The 15,378-nt window shown below is 30.1% G+C and overlaps 1 protein-coding gene across 1 annotated transcript in view; it reads right to left on the bottom strand.

Moving 5' to 3' along the window:
• The window catches only part of LOC129805575 (MAP kinase-activating death domain protein), a 70,178-nt gene that overhangs the window by 9,513 nt on the left and 45,287 nt on the right, over positions 1–15,378 (bottom strand). Inside the window, exons 16-20 of the mRNA XM_055853576.1 lie at positions 10,152–10,280; positions 9,493–9,990; positions 9,153–9,425; positions 3,438–3,605; positions 934–942 (exon numbers count right to left, since the gene is read on the bottom strand). Of these exons, the coding sequence (XP_055709551.1) occupies positions 934–942; positions 3,438–3,605; positions 9,153–9,425; positions 9,493–9,990; positions 10,152–10,280 (1,077 nt within the window). The remainder of the gene's footprint in view (positions 1–933; positions 943–3,437; positions 3,606–9,152; positions 9,426–9,492; positions 9,991–10,151; positions 10,281–15,378) is intronic.

The following is a 15,378-nucleotide window of genomic DNA, read 5'->3' as shown; positions in this document are numbered from 1 at the left end:
GGATGGTTTTATGGAAATGGCGATATATTTCTTTTTTAAAAAAAAATTGTAATTAATATTGCAAATAATTTAGCTACAAATCTTTGCAGTTTTACTAAGGCTTTTAATATGGGATTTCACTGTGTTTCTCCATGTGTGGGTGTTGTGATTTTGCTTGGATGTTTGTGTAGAAAATTCGGCGTTTTGACAAAATAAATTCTTCACTATTGCACTCTGAAGGAAATTGTTTAATATGAATTTTGAAAATTAAATAATTGTCACTTTTGACAGCTGTCAAATATGTCATCTGTCAAAAATGGCAGCTGTCAACGTCATATTGTCTGTCAATTTTAAATCTTCATCATTTCTTTCAAAGTACATAAAAGAAGTAGGAAATAAATAAAAACGAAATAAATTTGAGAATACAGAGAAAATATTTATATTTTGTTTTTAAGTTTAGAAAAAAAAGCTATATCAAATTTCACTAATACACTCTGTCTAGAAATAATACATATTGCTCTCTCCAAGTCAGTATGATAAAAAAAAAATTAAAATAAAAAAAAAATGTGATTACAAATAAAAATTGGCACTCAGTACTTCAAATATTTATAATTAACAAAAAGAATTGTATAATATTATCTCAATAATTACAGAGGTAAGAATTTGTCAAAACCAATAAATTGCATTATTCAAAATTAACTTCAGCCACAATCAGGAAAAAAAATAATCAACTAAAAAAATTCAAATATGTGATATTTTCTCTTATAAACTTTCAATAAATACATCTTATAGCAATAAATAGTAAAAGAAAATAAACATTATTTGAAAATCAATGTTGATCAGAATTGAAAAATGAGTGATTTTTTTTCTAAGATTGATCTTTGACTTGTGTTAATTTATTTATTTTTTTTAGTTCTTAGGTGATATTTTTAAAATAATTTAGCAAATTAATACCTCAAAGTCCTTTGAATTCAGGCGTAGACCAAAGTTCCAAGGATGAGATCAGGATAGAAGTTTGTGGGAAGGTGACCGAGTGAAGCAGCGATAAAATTCAATTTTTATCAATGTTAGTTTAGTCGTATCGTTTTTAGATTCATCATCTTTCTTTCTTCACTTATAAAAACGTTTCTTCGCTTCTATTTGTACAGCAAAACGGTTAACTAAGCAAATGAAGCATTTGTTTTCTTTAGTTAAAGATTCCTAATTAAAAATTAGTATTTTTTCTAATGTTTAAAGCCCTTTTAATTAAAAATTTTGAAAATTTTTAATTTTTTTTCTTAAATTTTATTTTTCTAACCATTTGCTTAGTTTTCTTTTTGTAAGAGAAAAATCCGCATTTTTCCCACACTAAAATCTAACAGTCTATATATTAGAATTTTCTCTTCACAAAGGACATCCCAAGGACCATCTCAAAAGTTACCAACCCGAAATCTCCGGATGAATTTGTAACAGAAACAGAGATTCATGATTTTTCTTTTAGTTTCTCTTTTTTTTTTAGCTCAATAAATATATTGTTAGTAGAAATTATAAAAGAAATAAAATGAAAAAATAGAATATAGTTAGAGGATAGTATATAAATATAGAATTATATGTTGATTATATATATTAGAATATATAATAAAAGAAATATTAATAAAAACAACAATAGCAATATGCACATTTATGATTAGATATAGGATAATTTTAGAAAACTATTGAATTCAAACAACAAAATATATAACTTTTATTTTAAATTTATCTCAATTGAAGTTTTTAACCGTTAAATATGGAGATAACATAAAAAAAACAAAACAAATAAAACTTTGGAGACTTCAGGCATACGATATTGGGAACATCTTTTAAAATAAAACAAATTTGGAAGGTAGATAATTTACTAACTTTTAGTTTTTTTTTTTTTGACGAATAATTTCTCATTTTATCCCGATACCTTTGATAATTTTCAGACAAAAACACGCGATGTTTTAAAAAAATGTTTGATTATGATTTAAAAATCATAAAAAAATATATATAATAAAAAATCATTTCACAGATGCAGTATGTGATTTATGTATTGGAAAAAAACGTTTGTAATAATAAAATAGCTTTTCATGACGCAGTTTGTTTTTTTTTTTGCAATGCATATCCTTATAGAATTTATAATAAAAAATAAATAAATAAAAAATGTATGAACGAAATAGTTATTTTGAGACAAAAGCATATATTTATAAAGAATATTTTGTTTCTTTTCTTGGAGTAATAATATTATTTATATTTTATTTAAAAAAAATATCCATGAAGTAAATTTATACAAATAAAAATAAAAAATTTTATGGATAATAATTAAAAATAAATAGAATCATGCAATTCAATGCACTATTGAATATATAAATATGTATTATATAATGTATATATAAGTAGTAATAATATGTTAAGATATTGAGGGGTGTAACATTTCAAACTTTTCATCTGACTTGACATATTCAAAGGACGTCTAACGGATGTATATCGTGAAAATATGTAAAAAAGAAAATTGAAACATAAATTTAAATAAATCAAAAAGAAATGCGTGACTCGATCAAAACAAACATTTTAAAAATAAATTTAAAAAATTAACAATTTAAGAAAATTCTTTTGAATTGCCTTAAAAATTCCAAACAAATATATAAAATGAACATGTTAAAAAACAAAAATAAAAAAATATGCTTCAAAATAAAGTGGATTTCGAAGCACGAGAAGGTCCTTGCAATGTCATGATTATATTCTATATTAATTATAATCAACTATAAATTGGGATATATTTTTACACACTGTAAATCCGTTAGATCTCAATGAAAGAAAATAATTTTCTTATTTTCATATTCTTCTTCTTTTCAACTAATTTATAAATTGAAAATATGGATACGAAAAAGACATGGAATATTCTTATATTTAAAGAATAAATCGCAATAAACTTTTTTTTTTAATTCTTTATATATAAAAATATTCCAAAAAAAGGTGAAACAAAATGTTTTTCATACATATACGTAAATTTTTTTTTCAAAATTTCATATGCACGATAATATATAGATAGTATAGATTTAGTATAAATGAAATATGCTGGAACATTCACTATCACTCAAAGAATTTGAATCTCTTTTTCTTCTTTTTTTTCTTCTTCTTCTCAATAAACTCTCAACTTTTAAATATTCAATTTAAAAATTGAACCCAAAAAAGAAAAGAATTTTTTGGGATGAAATATCGTCAAAATTCTATTTCATAAATTAGAGAAGTATTTGTTGAAAAGAACTGTAATGTCTTGCTTGTTTTTTTTTTTTGGTTATTCGTCAATCAGATATAGAGTAAAAGAACCAATAGAAAAAGGGCTGATATTTTAGTGAAATTTTAGAAATTTCTGATTGTGTGTATGATGTAAGAAAATAGATTTGAGAGAAAAATACTGGTATAGTAAATAGAGATGAAGAAATAAATACATGTCTTACCTTGCTGTTGGCAAAGAGAAGTCCAACACCTTCAAGGCACACCTGAAGCAATCCACCCTCACCCGTTGTCATATCCTGAACTGGAAATTCTCCACCAAGTTCTGGCAGAGATTCTGGTGGTCCTCCACGTTCCATTGCTTCCTTAATGCAATTGTACAATTCCTTGCACTAATTGCAAAAATGAAAAATAGGAAATACAAGATAATTTTAATTAAAAAAAAATCCTCTTCAAAATATGGTAAACATTCTGTTTATATAAGAAAATAACCTTGAATTATTTCTTTTATTGATGTTTCAAGGTCATAAGTTAGAAAAGCTCTAAAAAAGAATATATTTTTCAATCTATTTGAACAAGTAAGGATTCATTTGAAAGGCTTTGATATGGGTATCCTGGTCAAATTCTGGTTATTTAGGAAAAAACAACATATATATGTACATTTGCTATCTCAATATGAACATTAGTTACTCAACAAAGATAGGGTGGAATCACCAGTTCTCGCCAGTGCCCCAGTTCTCGCCAGTGCCCCACTTCTCGCCACTTACATTGAAATCGCTATTTTTCGCAATTTATGAAATAAATGAGTCGCAATTTTTTTGTATTGTTGCTGCTTCTACGCATAGAATCGAAAAATAATAATTATTCGTTTTGGATTCACGATTTTGATCACTTTTTAGAGCAATATTTTATGCAAGTGCATCGAATCCAACATCTCTTACCAAATGTACTAAGTGTCGTCAAATTTTCATCAGGCCAAAAATACCTATTTGGGTAAATAATTTGTCTATTGAATATTTAATTGCACTTGTGGAATACATAAAATTTGTATTTAGTCAATTAATATTTCATTTTATATTATTTTTGTATAAAAATGAGGCATGGCGAGAAGTGGTAATATTCTGGAATTGATTTTACCACCTGTCGCCATATCTTTTCAATAGGCGACGCTAACTTCACTTCGTACATTCTCAGTTGTCAAATCTGCATTGTTTACTTTCTGCAAAAGCCCCATAATTTGATTTCTCAAATAAAAGTGAAGAAAAATTATTTAAAGAGAGTAATAATAAAGTGATTACAAGGAAAAAGAAATGGTGAATGTATTCTTTTCATAGCATTGCCTAAAATAACCGAGTGTGGTTCTTTTCAAGTGGATGGCGAGAAGTGGTTACAAATTTTACAAAACTGGCGAAAAGTGGTAAAAAGTGGCGACGAAATGGTTATTTTTGCATTATTAATAAAAATCAGTTTTTTAAGTAGTCCAGCGTTATGTTCTAGGATTATTGTTTTCACGTATCTAGAGCCAATACATCTAAGTAACTTTGTGTCAAATTTGACTTATCTTGTATCAAGGATTCAAAAGTTATGATTAAATGAGTTTATTTTTTTCCTAAACATGGCGATAGCCGGTTATTCCACCCTACATGAACTTTTTCCAGTGCTTTCGGTTCGGTCTCCAAGCCTAACGAAGCCTAATGAAGTCTTGGAAAACGAGTCGAAAGCTCTGGAAAAGTAGATGTGTTGGCCCTTTATCGGTGTTTCCTGACGACCTCCGGAATCCCCTATTGAGCTAGTTAATGTATTACTTATTCACGATTTTAAGGAATAGTCCCGTCAATCAGTTTAAACTTTTGGAAAAAGTTCCAAAATTTTTAATTACTTTTTTCATTACATTTTTTTTTAATAAATCAGGCACAGATCAAATCATTTTAGAACCGTTACTTAAAGCAAATGATAAGATCTCCCTTCTACTACGACCGACACCACCCTCATCTTCCTGACTTTTTGGCTACCGTGCCGTTGAGAATGGAAAAGCCCTTGGGAAAGTCAGTCCGAGAAAGAGCGGACCTACTATCCTGCTCCATACTGTGAGAATATGCCGTATCCCCAGATATAAGCTGCTGCCTCAATAGGTCAATTCTAACAAATAAATCGTCAAGTTTCAAAAGAAGTCCAAGCCTTTCAATTGTCGCTAGTTCAATACGCCCAAGACCTAGACTCTTCCTTTAACTTTAAAGGTCGCCAAGGGGAGATATTAGGGTCGGGAGTGTTGTACAAGTGAAAATGAAGTGCTTGGAAGTCTTTGGAAGTGGGAGTGTTCAAATATAAAGTTTTTTTTTGCCTAATTACGATTTTTTCTGACTACGTTAGTTTTAGTTGAGATTTTTAATTCGAGCGACAGTATAATTTGAAGAAGTTTGTTGAAATTTTCAAGTTCGGCTATTGCAATGAAATGGAGCAAATACGCTCAAACTTATTATAGCTTAATTTGTGTCGTAATTTTTACAAGGAAAACATTCAGTTGAACAATAGTTTTCCTTAATTCTTGCAGGAATTAAAAATTCATGTAGTGGCTCGCAAATAATGACATAGAATTGCAGTTGACTTTCTATCAATTTGATTTTTTTTTCTAATTTATCGTATTTGTGGGACTTTTTCGTGAATGTCGTTAAGCGGTATCCCATAGGTTAGCTCTACCATTTTTTGTTTACCTGTTTGCATTTACTGGAAAGGTTTTAGTGTATTACATCTCTTCGATGCCAAAAGTATTCTTCAAAAAAGTAGATTTGTGTTTTTGAGGACTATTACAAAATGAGGAACTAAAAGGTGCATTTTTAATATGTAATGCTGGACTAATTTTGGAAAGGTCTAAAAGTGATGTACTTCCATTAAAGAAACATTTTGGGGGTTTATTTAGATTTCGTCCTTGCTCTAAGGATTATTGAAAAGTGGCTTTGAAAATTTATAAATAGGGATTTATTCTCTGAAATATAAATTTCATTTTAAAGGATCTCTAATATTGATGTCAATATTGTGAGAATCCTAGTAGAAGAAAATTTGTTTTAGTGTATTACATCTCTTCGATGCCAAAAGTATTCTTCAAAAAAGTAGATTTGTGTTTTTGAGGACTATTACAAAATGAGGAACTAAAAGGTGCATTTTTAATATGTAATGCTGGACTAATTTTGGAAAGGTCTAAAAGTGATGTACTTCCATTAAAGAAACATTTTGGGGGTTTATTTAGATTTCGTCCTTGCTCTAAGGATTATTGAAAAGTGGCTTTGAAAATTTATAAATAGGGATTTATTCTCTGAAATATAAATTTCATTTTAAAGGATCTCTAATATTGATGTCAATATTGTGAGAATCCTAGTAGAAGAAAATTTGTGGATAGCAATTGAAGAAACGGTTAAAATGTCGGAAAACAATAATTAGATCGTATTTCGCTATGTAGAAAGCGTAGAAAGGTTTAAAAGCTTGGCACGTAGGTGCCACATTCTTTCACTCATAGGAAAAAGCGTAACTTTATGGTTGTGGCCATTTTTCTCCTGATATGTTGCGATAAAAAAAATCTTTTCTGCGAATCGATTGTCAACAGGTGATGAATAATTGATCTAATACAACAATAGCGAAAAAGATCCTGGAAAAAATAGCCAAGCTTGCTGCAAAAGTTGATTAGCAATCATTTAAAACTTTTCCCAAGAGTGCAAAATGTTTTAATTTTAAAGGATTTTGAAACCAGAGAGAGAATCAAGCTCAATAAAATGTGAAGATACGTCTGAAGTGCTAAATTAGTTGTTGCACTCTTACTTTTGAACTCTTACAGACTTTTCAGCATAGTTTCAATAATTAAAAACGACAATACGTTTTTTGTCAAAAGTAGCTTCACAGCTTCTTACACTGACTGAGAGAAATCCGAAAAAGTTAAAATAACATTTCGGAAATGTTTATTTTACCCTGCAGTATTGATCCGAAAACGTTGTAAATATTACCCTTTTTAGGTGTATTATGGGTTAAAGTTACCCTTCTTTCAAGTTGATTTTACCCTTAAAAGGTGTAAAATTAACATTAAAAAATGTTGATATATTTTTACACCCATAAAGTGTTAAAGTTATGACGAAAAAAAGTTAATCGCAGCCTCTTTTTTTCTCAGTGTAGGAAAATTCAAAATATGTTGATATCCCTTCGTAAAACGCAGATAATATTAAATTCTTCAAAGTATGCAAGAATATCTGGCGCAAGAAATTCAAAATATAAGCAAAATTTTAAAAAAATATGTGTAAAAACACTGAGAAAAAAAGAGGGTGCGATTAACTTTTTTTCCTCATAGCTTTAACATATTTTAGGTGTAAAAATCTATCAACATTTTTTAATGTTAATTTTACACCTTTTTAAGGGTAAAATTAACATGAAAAAGGTTAACTTTAACCCCCAATACACCTAAAAAGGGTAATATTTACACCGATTTCGGATCAATACTGCAGGGTAAAATTTACATTTCCGGAATGCTATTTTAACTTTTTCGGATTCCTCTCAGTGAATAAATTTCTTGAGATTTTTAAAGAATTTCCTTAATTAGATTTTTCATCGTAATAAATAAATTATTCATTTCTAAGTATAAGAAGTGCACGAAGTGCAAGAAGTGCTGGAAGTATTGCATTATTTTCAAGAGTGTTGCGAAGTTCTAGAAATGCGAAGGTCTCTTGCATATACAAATCGTGGAAGTGCCTGGAAGTAGTGTACACATTTTCACCCAAATATCTCCCCCTTGCCAAAGTCTCATCTACGACAATATATATAACAATTTAGTACAGAATTTATATAAGAAAAAATTCTGTATTCCCATATGGAGTTGTGAAGAATTCCCATTTGAATCATGTTCTGAATTAGGTTTTCTACCCTACTAATGGTTAATTTTCGGAGAAATTTATTTTTGTGGTAGACACTATAACTCAGAGTAGATACAGCAGAAGTAAAAAAACGAAACAGTTTCTGTTACAAGATTAGTTTAAATTGAAATTTAATCTAGAATTTTTGAAAAAAAAAGTTTTCATTGAGGAAAAAAAAGTTAAGTTGATTTTTTTGAAAAATTAAACATTGAAAAATAATATAGAAAAAATATGCTGGTTTTTAGTCTTCATGCCCAACCCACTTTTTGAAAGGGGTGTGGTTTATTTTTTATAACATGCCTTTTCAAATATTAAACATTAAAAATCTTAATTTCAATTAAATAAAAAAACTTAAAATGGTCGTGAATTATTGTGCTTCCTGATTCATCTCTAAATTTTGAGGTAATGAGCATGACACGAAAGCTATCAATTTTGTCAAAGAGAAACACTTTTAAATAGGGTATTTCTCAATCAATTTGAGCAAGTTTGCATCCATTAGAAAGGCCTTTGAATTCCAAACAAGTCTAAGTAGATTTCAAGAGAATATGAATGACTTAAGAACCGATCAAGATTTTTAATATTGAATTTAATTGCTTAACTGTGTTATCACACTTGCACATTAAAATTTTAATATGATTCACATTAATTGTCGCTGGTGAGAGTCCAAATGTGTAATTTGTGTGTTTGAATCATTTTATATTCAAAATTTAATCTATTTGTTGATAAAAAGGTAGACTTGGCCCGTAAAATTTAATATAAATTGATTTATAGCATTAATGCGAAAAATTAATGCGATTTTCTCTTTAATTTTTTAATGTGATAAATATTTTATGCTTTAGGTAAATTTAAATTTATTTTTGCAGGCCAAGTCCACTTCTTTATCAATAAATAGAAAAACCCTAAATATTAAGTGACTCAAAGACACAAATAACATATTTGGACGCTCACAAGCGGCAATTAATGTGAATCACATTAAAATTTTAATGTGCAAGTGTGATAACGCCGTAAAACTTCGCAATTTTCTCACAATGTCAGGATTCAAGAACTTACCTTTCTGGTATGGTATTTATGTAGTTGAGTCTGACCACCATTTCTGCGCCAGAGGCAGAGGACCTTAGTCTTTGGTGAATATGTCATATTCACCAGTCTCTCATACCACCATCTCTCAACAATGGTTCCAGTGACAGACCTCAAGACCAATCCATCATCGCGAACTTCCATAAAACGCAACGGACCCGTCGCATCAACTCCCTGCTGAACGGAGAAACTATGTCGATGGAGTAGTCTCGAACCCAAAGGTTTTAAATCGATGTCATTTCCATTCTAAAATTGAATTATTCAATGTTTAAACAAAATATTGCCAAGCCTTTAGATTCCCTCAAAGACTCACTAAGTTGTTAATTTGATCCAGAAGATGATTAACTTCCTGAGAATAAACCAATCCAATATGGCTCTTTCCCAGCAATCTTCGAACTTTCCGCTTAATCTCTTCCTTATGTACATTCAGCATTACCAAGACTGCTGTTAAATTGTACAACATCGTCGATAGGAGACGGTCTTCGTCGTGTTCTAAGCGTTTCCTCTCGGAATCACTTAGAGCCTTATATCTCTCCATCATCTCTCCCGGTCCCTGATCCATCCCAATCATATCCCTCTCTTGACTTACTGCATCGAGAAATGCATCTTCCCAAAACTGCATTTGATCCCACAAATTCAGTCTCTCCTTCCCAAGAAGGCATTCAAACAGATATACTCTCGGTGCATCCGGTGATGGTGATCCAGATGTCAACTGTCCGCCAGTATAGCGAAATCCAGCACTAAGAGTTGACTTGCCGGAAAAAATACTACTCGACCGATTCTTATCTCTCGCACCGGATTGTTTAGGATTCTGCAAGAAGCAGAAATCCAGTATTAAAAAGAAAATCGCGATATAAGACTTTGACTATTATTCTTATTAAACAAAAACATAGTTCATGCAATCAACAGCTTTCCCATATCAACATTTTCTTTACAACAATCTTTTATTGATATTGAGGTGTTTATACTTACATTTTCATATTCGGTATCAGAGACAGTTGACCGACATGAAATCGACGGTATGAGGCCCCCTCCGGCTTGCAGCAACATTGGAGCATCACTGGCCACTGAGAGGGCCCCAGATGACCCATGCACAGTGCCCTAAATATTACATACAACACATATACACACCACAAAAACAATTTTGGTCTCTGAACCCTTTCAATGTTCTGCCAATGCTTTCACATTTAATAAAAATTAAAAGTTCGTTTGTGTAGTTGAAAATTTCAAAAATAAATAGTTTTACAAGAGAGATCGATGAAGGAGTTCTTTAAGTATACTAACTGAATGTATACAAACGTATTCGAACGAATTTGCAGGGAAAGCTTTTTATAGTAGGGGAAGGCTTTCAGACGTCACACATACTTTTTTTCTCATATTCCTTTAATGAATCTGACCTAGTGGTTATATATTTTATTAAGCTGGTCTTAAGTCACATTATTTGCAGAAAAAAATTAGGTCAGATTCATTAAAGGAACATGGGAAAAATATAAAGTGTTTAAAACCAAGGTATCTGCGAAGACTGAAAACCTTCCCCTAATTAATAATACTATTTTATTTGCCTAATAATCTTTAACAAGGGAGTTATCCTTCTTAAAACCATATCCTAAATTAAATGGTCAAAATAAATCCATATTTTTTATTGACTAAAAATAGATAGATAAATTATTTAAGGATATACCCGATATATGTACCATAAAAATTTAAAAAGCCAATTCGAACAATTTCCGAATATATAGAGACGTTATAGTAAATGACTACGATAGAAATCAATTAAACCTATGACAGAAATTCGTAAATTTTCTGCATCCATTAAAATGAGAGGATATTAGCCAAAGACACATGCCAATTTTATAGATACAAAGCTATATAACTTTATAACTTTATAGCTTGATGCTATAAACTATCGAAATGATATTGCCCCGCTTTCCCTTATTCAACTAATTAAAAATTAATAATAAGCAAAAAAGCGAAGAATTAACCAAAAATTGTGACATAAATGCGGAAAAAATGCATATAGAAATGTGGAATTTCGCTCATTCGAATTTACTGTGGCAAAACTTATTTATTTTCAGCAATTTGTTGTTTCAGCAATAATTACAGTGTAAATCAATTGAACTGCATATTTTTAAAATGTTGCATTTTTTATTTGAAAATAAAATTTGTTGATGGCCAAGCAAAGAAAGTCATTCATCCAATCGATCTACAACTTTTTTTATACATCGATGAAATCTTGTACTTTTCAGATTTTTTAAGGCTTCATATAGGGTGGAATCACCACTTCTCGCCAGTGCCCCACTTTTCGCCACTTATATTAAAATCGCTATTTTTCGACATTTGTGAAATAAATGAGCCGCAAAGTTCTTTGTATTTTTACTGCTGCTACATATAGAGTCGAAAAATAATAATTATTCGTTTTGGATTTATGATTTTAAGCATTTTTAGAGGAATATTTTAAGCAAGTGCATCGAATCCAATATTTCTTACCAAATATAGGGGAAATGCTTATAATTTTGTCCAGTTTCTTATTTTGGACACTTTGAGGATAACATTGGACACTAAAAATAAATTGATTAAAATGATGGATTTTTATTCCAATATTTGATGAAAAATGAATTCTATCTAAATATTTGTTCTTTTTGGAGGATTTTAACACTAAATACGTTAAATTTTGAATATGATTTGAGTTGAAATTGCTTTGTTGAAAATTCAGTGTGAGCAATTGCTTACGAGAAATATGACAGAACATCGTGGCTTACTTCAGTCTTATTTAGTTTTGGTGAAGTACTAACAAAGTTTGTTCGCTGTTTTTGAGTGATATTATTGAATATTCATTGAATATTGTGTTGATTCACGTTACTGATGATTTGTACATTTGACCTGAAGTGAGATTTGCCTTGTGAATTATATTTTTCGTGTGAAAAATGGGAAATTTTTTAAGACATTCACCAGTGAGGTGATGGCTCTTATTTTGGACAGGTGTTTTTCTCACGAAATTTCGTGAAGTTTTAGCTTTTGTGATGACTAGGTTGGACAAATGCCTGGAGAAACAAAGGAGCATCATCTCTACGAAAGAGATGTAGCGAGAAATGCCTTGAAAGGCTCCTGGAAAGGTCAGGGAATGAGCGAATCCGCACGTACTTGGAGTATCGAAGTCAACTCACTTTAATGAATGATATGGAAAGTTTCCGGGCTTCTGTGACATTCTACGTTTCCCTGACATGAACAGGAAGAGGACTTGGTAAGATTGGTTCATCAAATGAAGAACAATGGGCATCCTGTTAAGGCGGATTAGCTGTCCAAATTTACAGACAAGTTGTAAAAATTAATAAACAAGTTGTCCAAAATAAGAGTCAAATTCACCTCTACATATCAATTCATTTTTAAACGTATTAAAACTAATTTTAATAAAAATAAGACGATAAATAGCTTGCTAAGTTTCTAAACAACCCTTCTGCAAAGAGAGTAACAAGAAATGTCAATTAGCATTGAAAATATCGCACTTCAAACTTGGAACTTCGATGCTTATAAGCAGACTGTCCAAAATTATAAGCACTTCCCCTATACCATAAAAATTTCAAAAGCCAATTCGAACAATTTCCGAAGATACAGAGACGTTATAGTAAAGGACTACGAAAGAAATCAATTATACCTATGACAGAAATTGGTAAATTTTCTGAATCCATTAAAACGAGAGAATATTAGCCAAAGACACATGCCAGTTTTATAGATATAAAACTTTATAATTTTATAGATTGATGCTATAAACTATCGAAATGATATTGCCCCGCTTTCCCTTATTCAACTAATTAAAAATTAATAATAAGCAAAAAAGCGAAAAATTAACCGAAAATTGTGACATAAATGCGGAAAAAATGCATATAGAAATGTGGAATTTCGCTCATTCGAATTTACTGCGGCAAAACTTATTTATTTTCAGCAATTTGTTGTTTCAGCAATAATTACAGTGTAAATCAATTGAACTGCATATTTTGAAAATGTTGTATTTTTTATTTGAAAATAAAATTTGGTGATGGCCAAGCAAAGCAAGTCATTCATCCAATCGATCTACAACTTTTCTATACATCGATGAAATCTTGTACTTTTCAGATTTTTTAAGGCTTCATATAGGGTGGAATCACCACTTCTCGCCAGTGCCCCACTTTTCACCACTTATATTAAAATCGCTATTTTTCGACATTTGTGAAATAAATGAGCCGCAAAGTTCTTTGTATTTTTACTGCTGCTACGTATAGAGTCGAAAAATAATAATTATCCGTTTTGGATTTATGATTTTAAGCATTTTTAGAGGAATATTTTAAGCAAGTGCATCGAATCCAATATTTCTTACCAAATATACTAAGTGTCATCAAATTTTCATCAAGCAAAAAATGCCTTTTTGGATCAATAATTTGTTCATTGAATATTTAATTACACTTGTGGAATAGATAAAATTTGTATTAAGTTAATTAATATTTCATTTTATATTATTTTTATATAAAAATAGGGCATGGCGAACAGTGGTAATATTTTGGAGCTGTTTTTACCACGTATCGCTATCTCTTTTCAACGCTAACTTTACTTCATATACATTCTCAGTTGTCAAATCTGCTTTGTATACTTTCTGCAATAGACCTATAATTTGATTTCTCAAATAAAAGTGAAGAAAAATCATTTTAAGTGTGTAAAACTAAGGTGATCATGAGGAAAAAGAAATTCTGAATGTATTATTTTTATAAAATTGTCTAAAATAATCGAGTTTGGACCTTTTCAAGTGGGTGGCGAGAAGTAGTTACAAAACTGGCAAAAAGTGGCGACGAAGTGGTTACTTTTGCATTGTTAATAAAAATTAGTTTTTTAAGTAGTCCAGCGTCAAATTCTAAGTAAGACTATTGTTTTCACGAATCAAAAGCCAATACATCTGAGTTGTTTTGTGTCAAATTAGAGTTATTTTGTAATAAGAGTTCAAAAGTTATAATAAAATTAATTCCTCTTTTTCCTAAACATAGCGATAAGCGGTTACTCTACCCTAGACGTTTTTTTTTCGATAATTGTCTCATTGTTATCTGTGATATAGGAGAGAGCCTGCATGTTTGAGATGCGGATAGTTTGAGACGCGGTGGATTATTCTTTGATTATTCAAATATTATAAATATGATAAAAACACTTATCGAGTTATTTTAATAAATTCTATAGGGTGACGGCATTACTTGTGGCCTGTCGTTACTTATGGCCACGTCGCATTTTTGTCAGAAAACGATTCCGAAAACCAAAAAATATGGAATGTGCTGTTAAAGTACATAAAATATTTTTAATTTTGAGGTTTTTCAAAATCATTTTGTGACATTGTAAAGTTTTTTGCGAGGAGGCCATAAGTAAAGTAACTATACAAAATTTCAAGATAATTTTCCGAGTTTTGAAAATATTTCTTTACCCATTCCTTACCGTGGTATTTTACATCATACGCAAATTGAGTGATTTTAGATGATTTATTCCTAGGCAATTGTTATCCGAATTGCTGTCGGGAATGGATTTTTAGTAACTTTAGTTCTTCAATTACTTGGGAAAAATAGTCCGACAGAGATAAAAATATATTTTGTTATTGTTTTCTTGCTTCGCGAAAGGTCATGCAAAATTTCTGCTCAAAATGGCGAACGGAAAATATGACATCAATGGCCTCTTTCTTCTTTCCTAATTTGTATTCTAGTTGCCAATTTGTTTTTTTTTAAATTTCCTGTAAATTCGAATGAGTGATATTTTTTCAGGTTAATACTATTGGTATGGTATGTGTCTTGACTAAAAATATTTAAAAACTTATGCAGAGTTGTATTTTATTTTAAATTTCACTTTAAAATCCGTATCGTTTTACACATTAAATGCATTAAATTGCCTGTAGAATACAGCAAAGGCAACAATTTAAAGGCTCTTCGAATCTTCATAATTAATAGTGCAAATAGGGACAAGAATATACACAAACATAAATTACTACAAGAATTGTTCTTCAGGAGACAATGATACTTGATAGCTCAATTATAAATGATACGTTTACTACATAATTTATTGTAGATTGCAACAGAACTCCTTTATGAGCCATTTACTCAATGACTCCCTTATAAGGTTTGCTTTTGTACCTTCTGCGAGTTTTCGAGGATAATTGAGGTAATTATTTAGCAGAATAGAAAATTTGTACAATGCTTTA

Source organism: Phlebotomus papatasi, chromosome 3 (assembly GCF_024763615.1).
Source record: "Phlebotomus papatasi isolate M1 chromosome 3, Ppap_2.1, whole genome shotgun sequence".
NCBI classification, from domain to species: domain Eukaryota; kingdom Metazoa; phylum Arthropoda; class Insecta; order Diptera; family Psychodidae; genus Phlebotomus; species Phlebotomus papatasi.
Note: the sequence above shows the minus strand (reverse complement) of the source record. Positions and strands in the feature narration are given on the sequence as shown.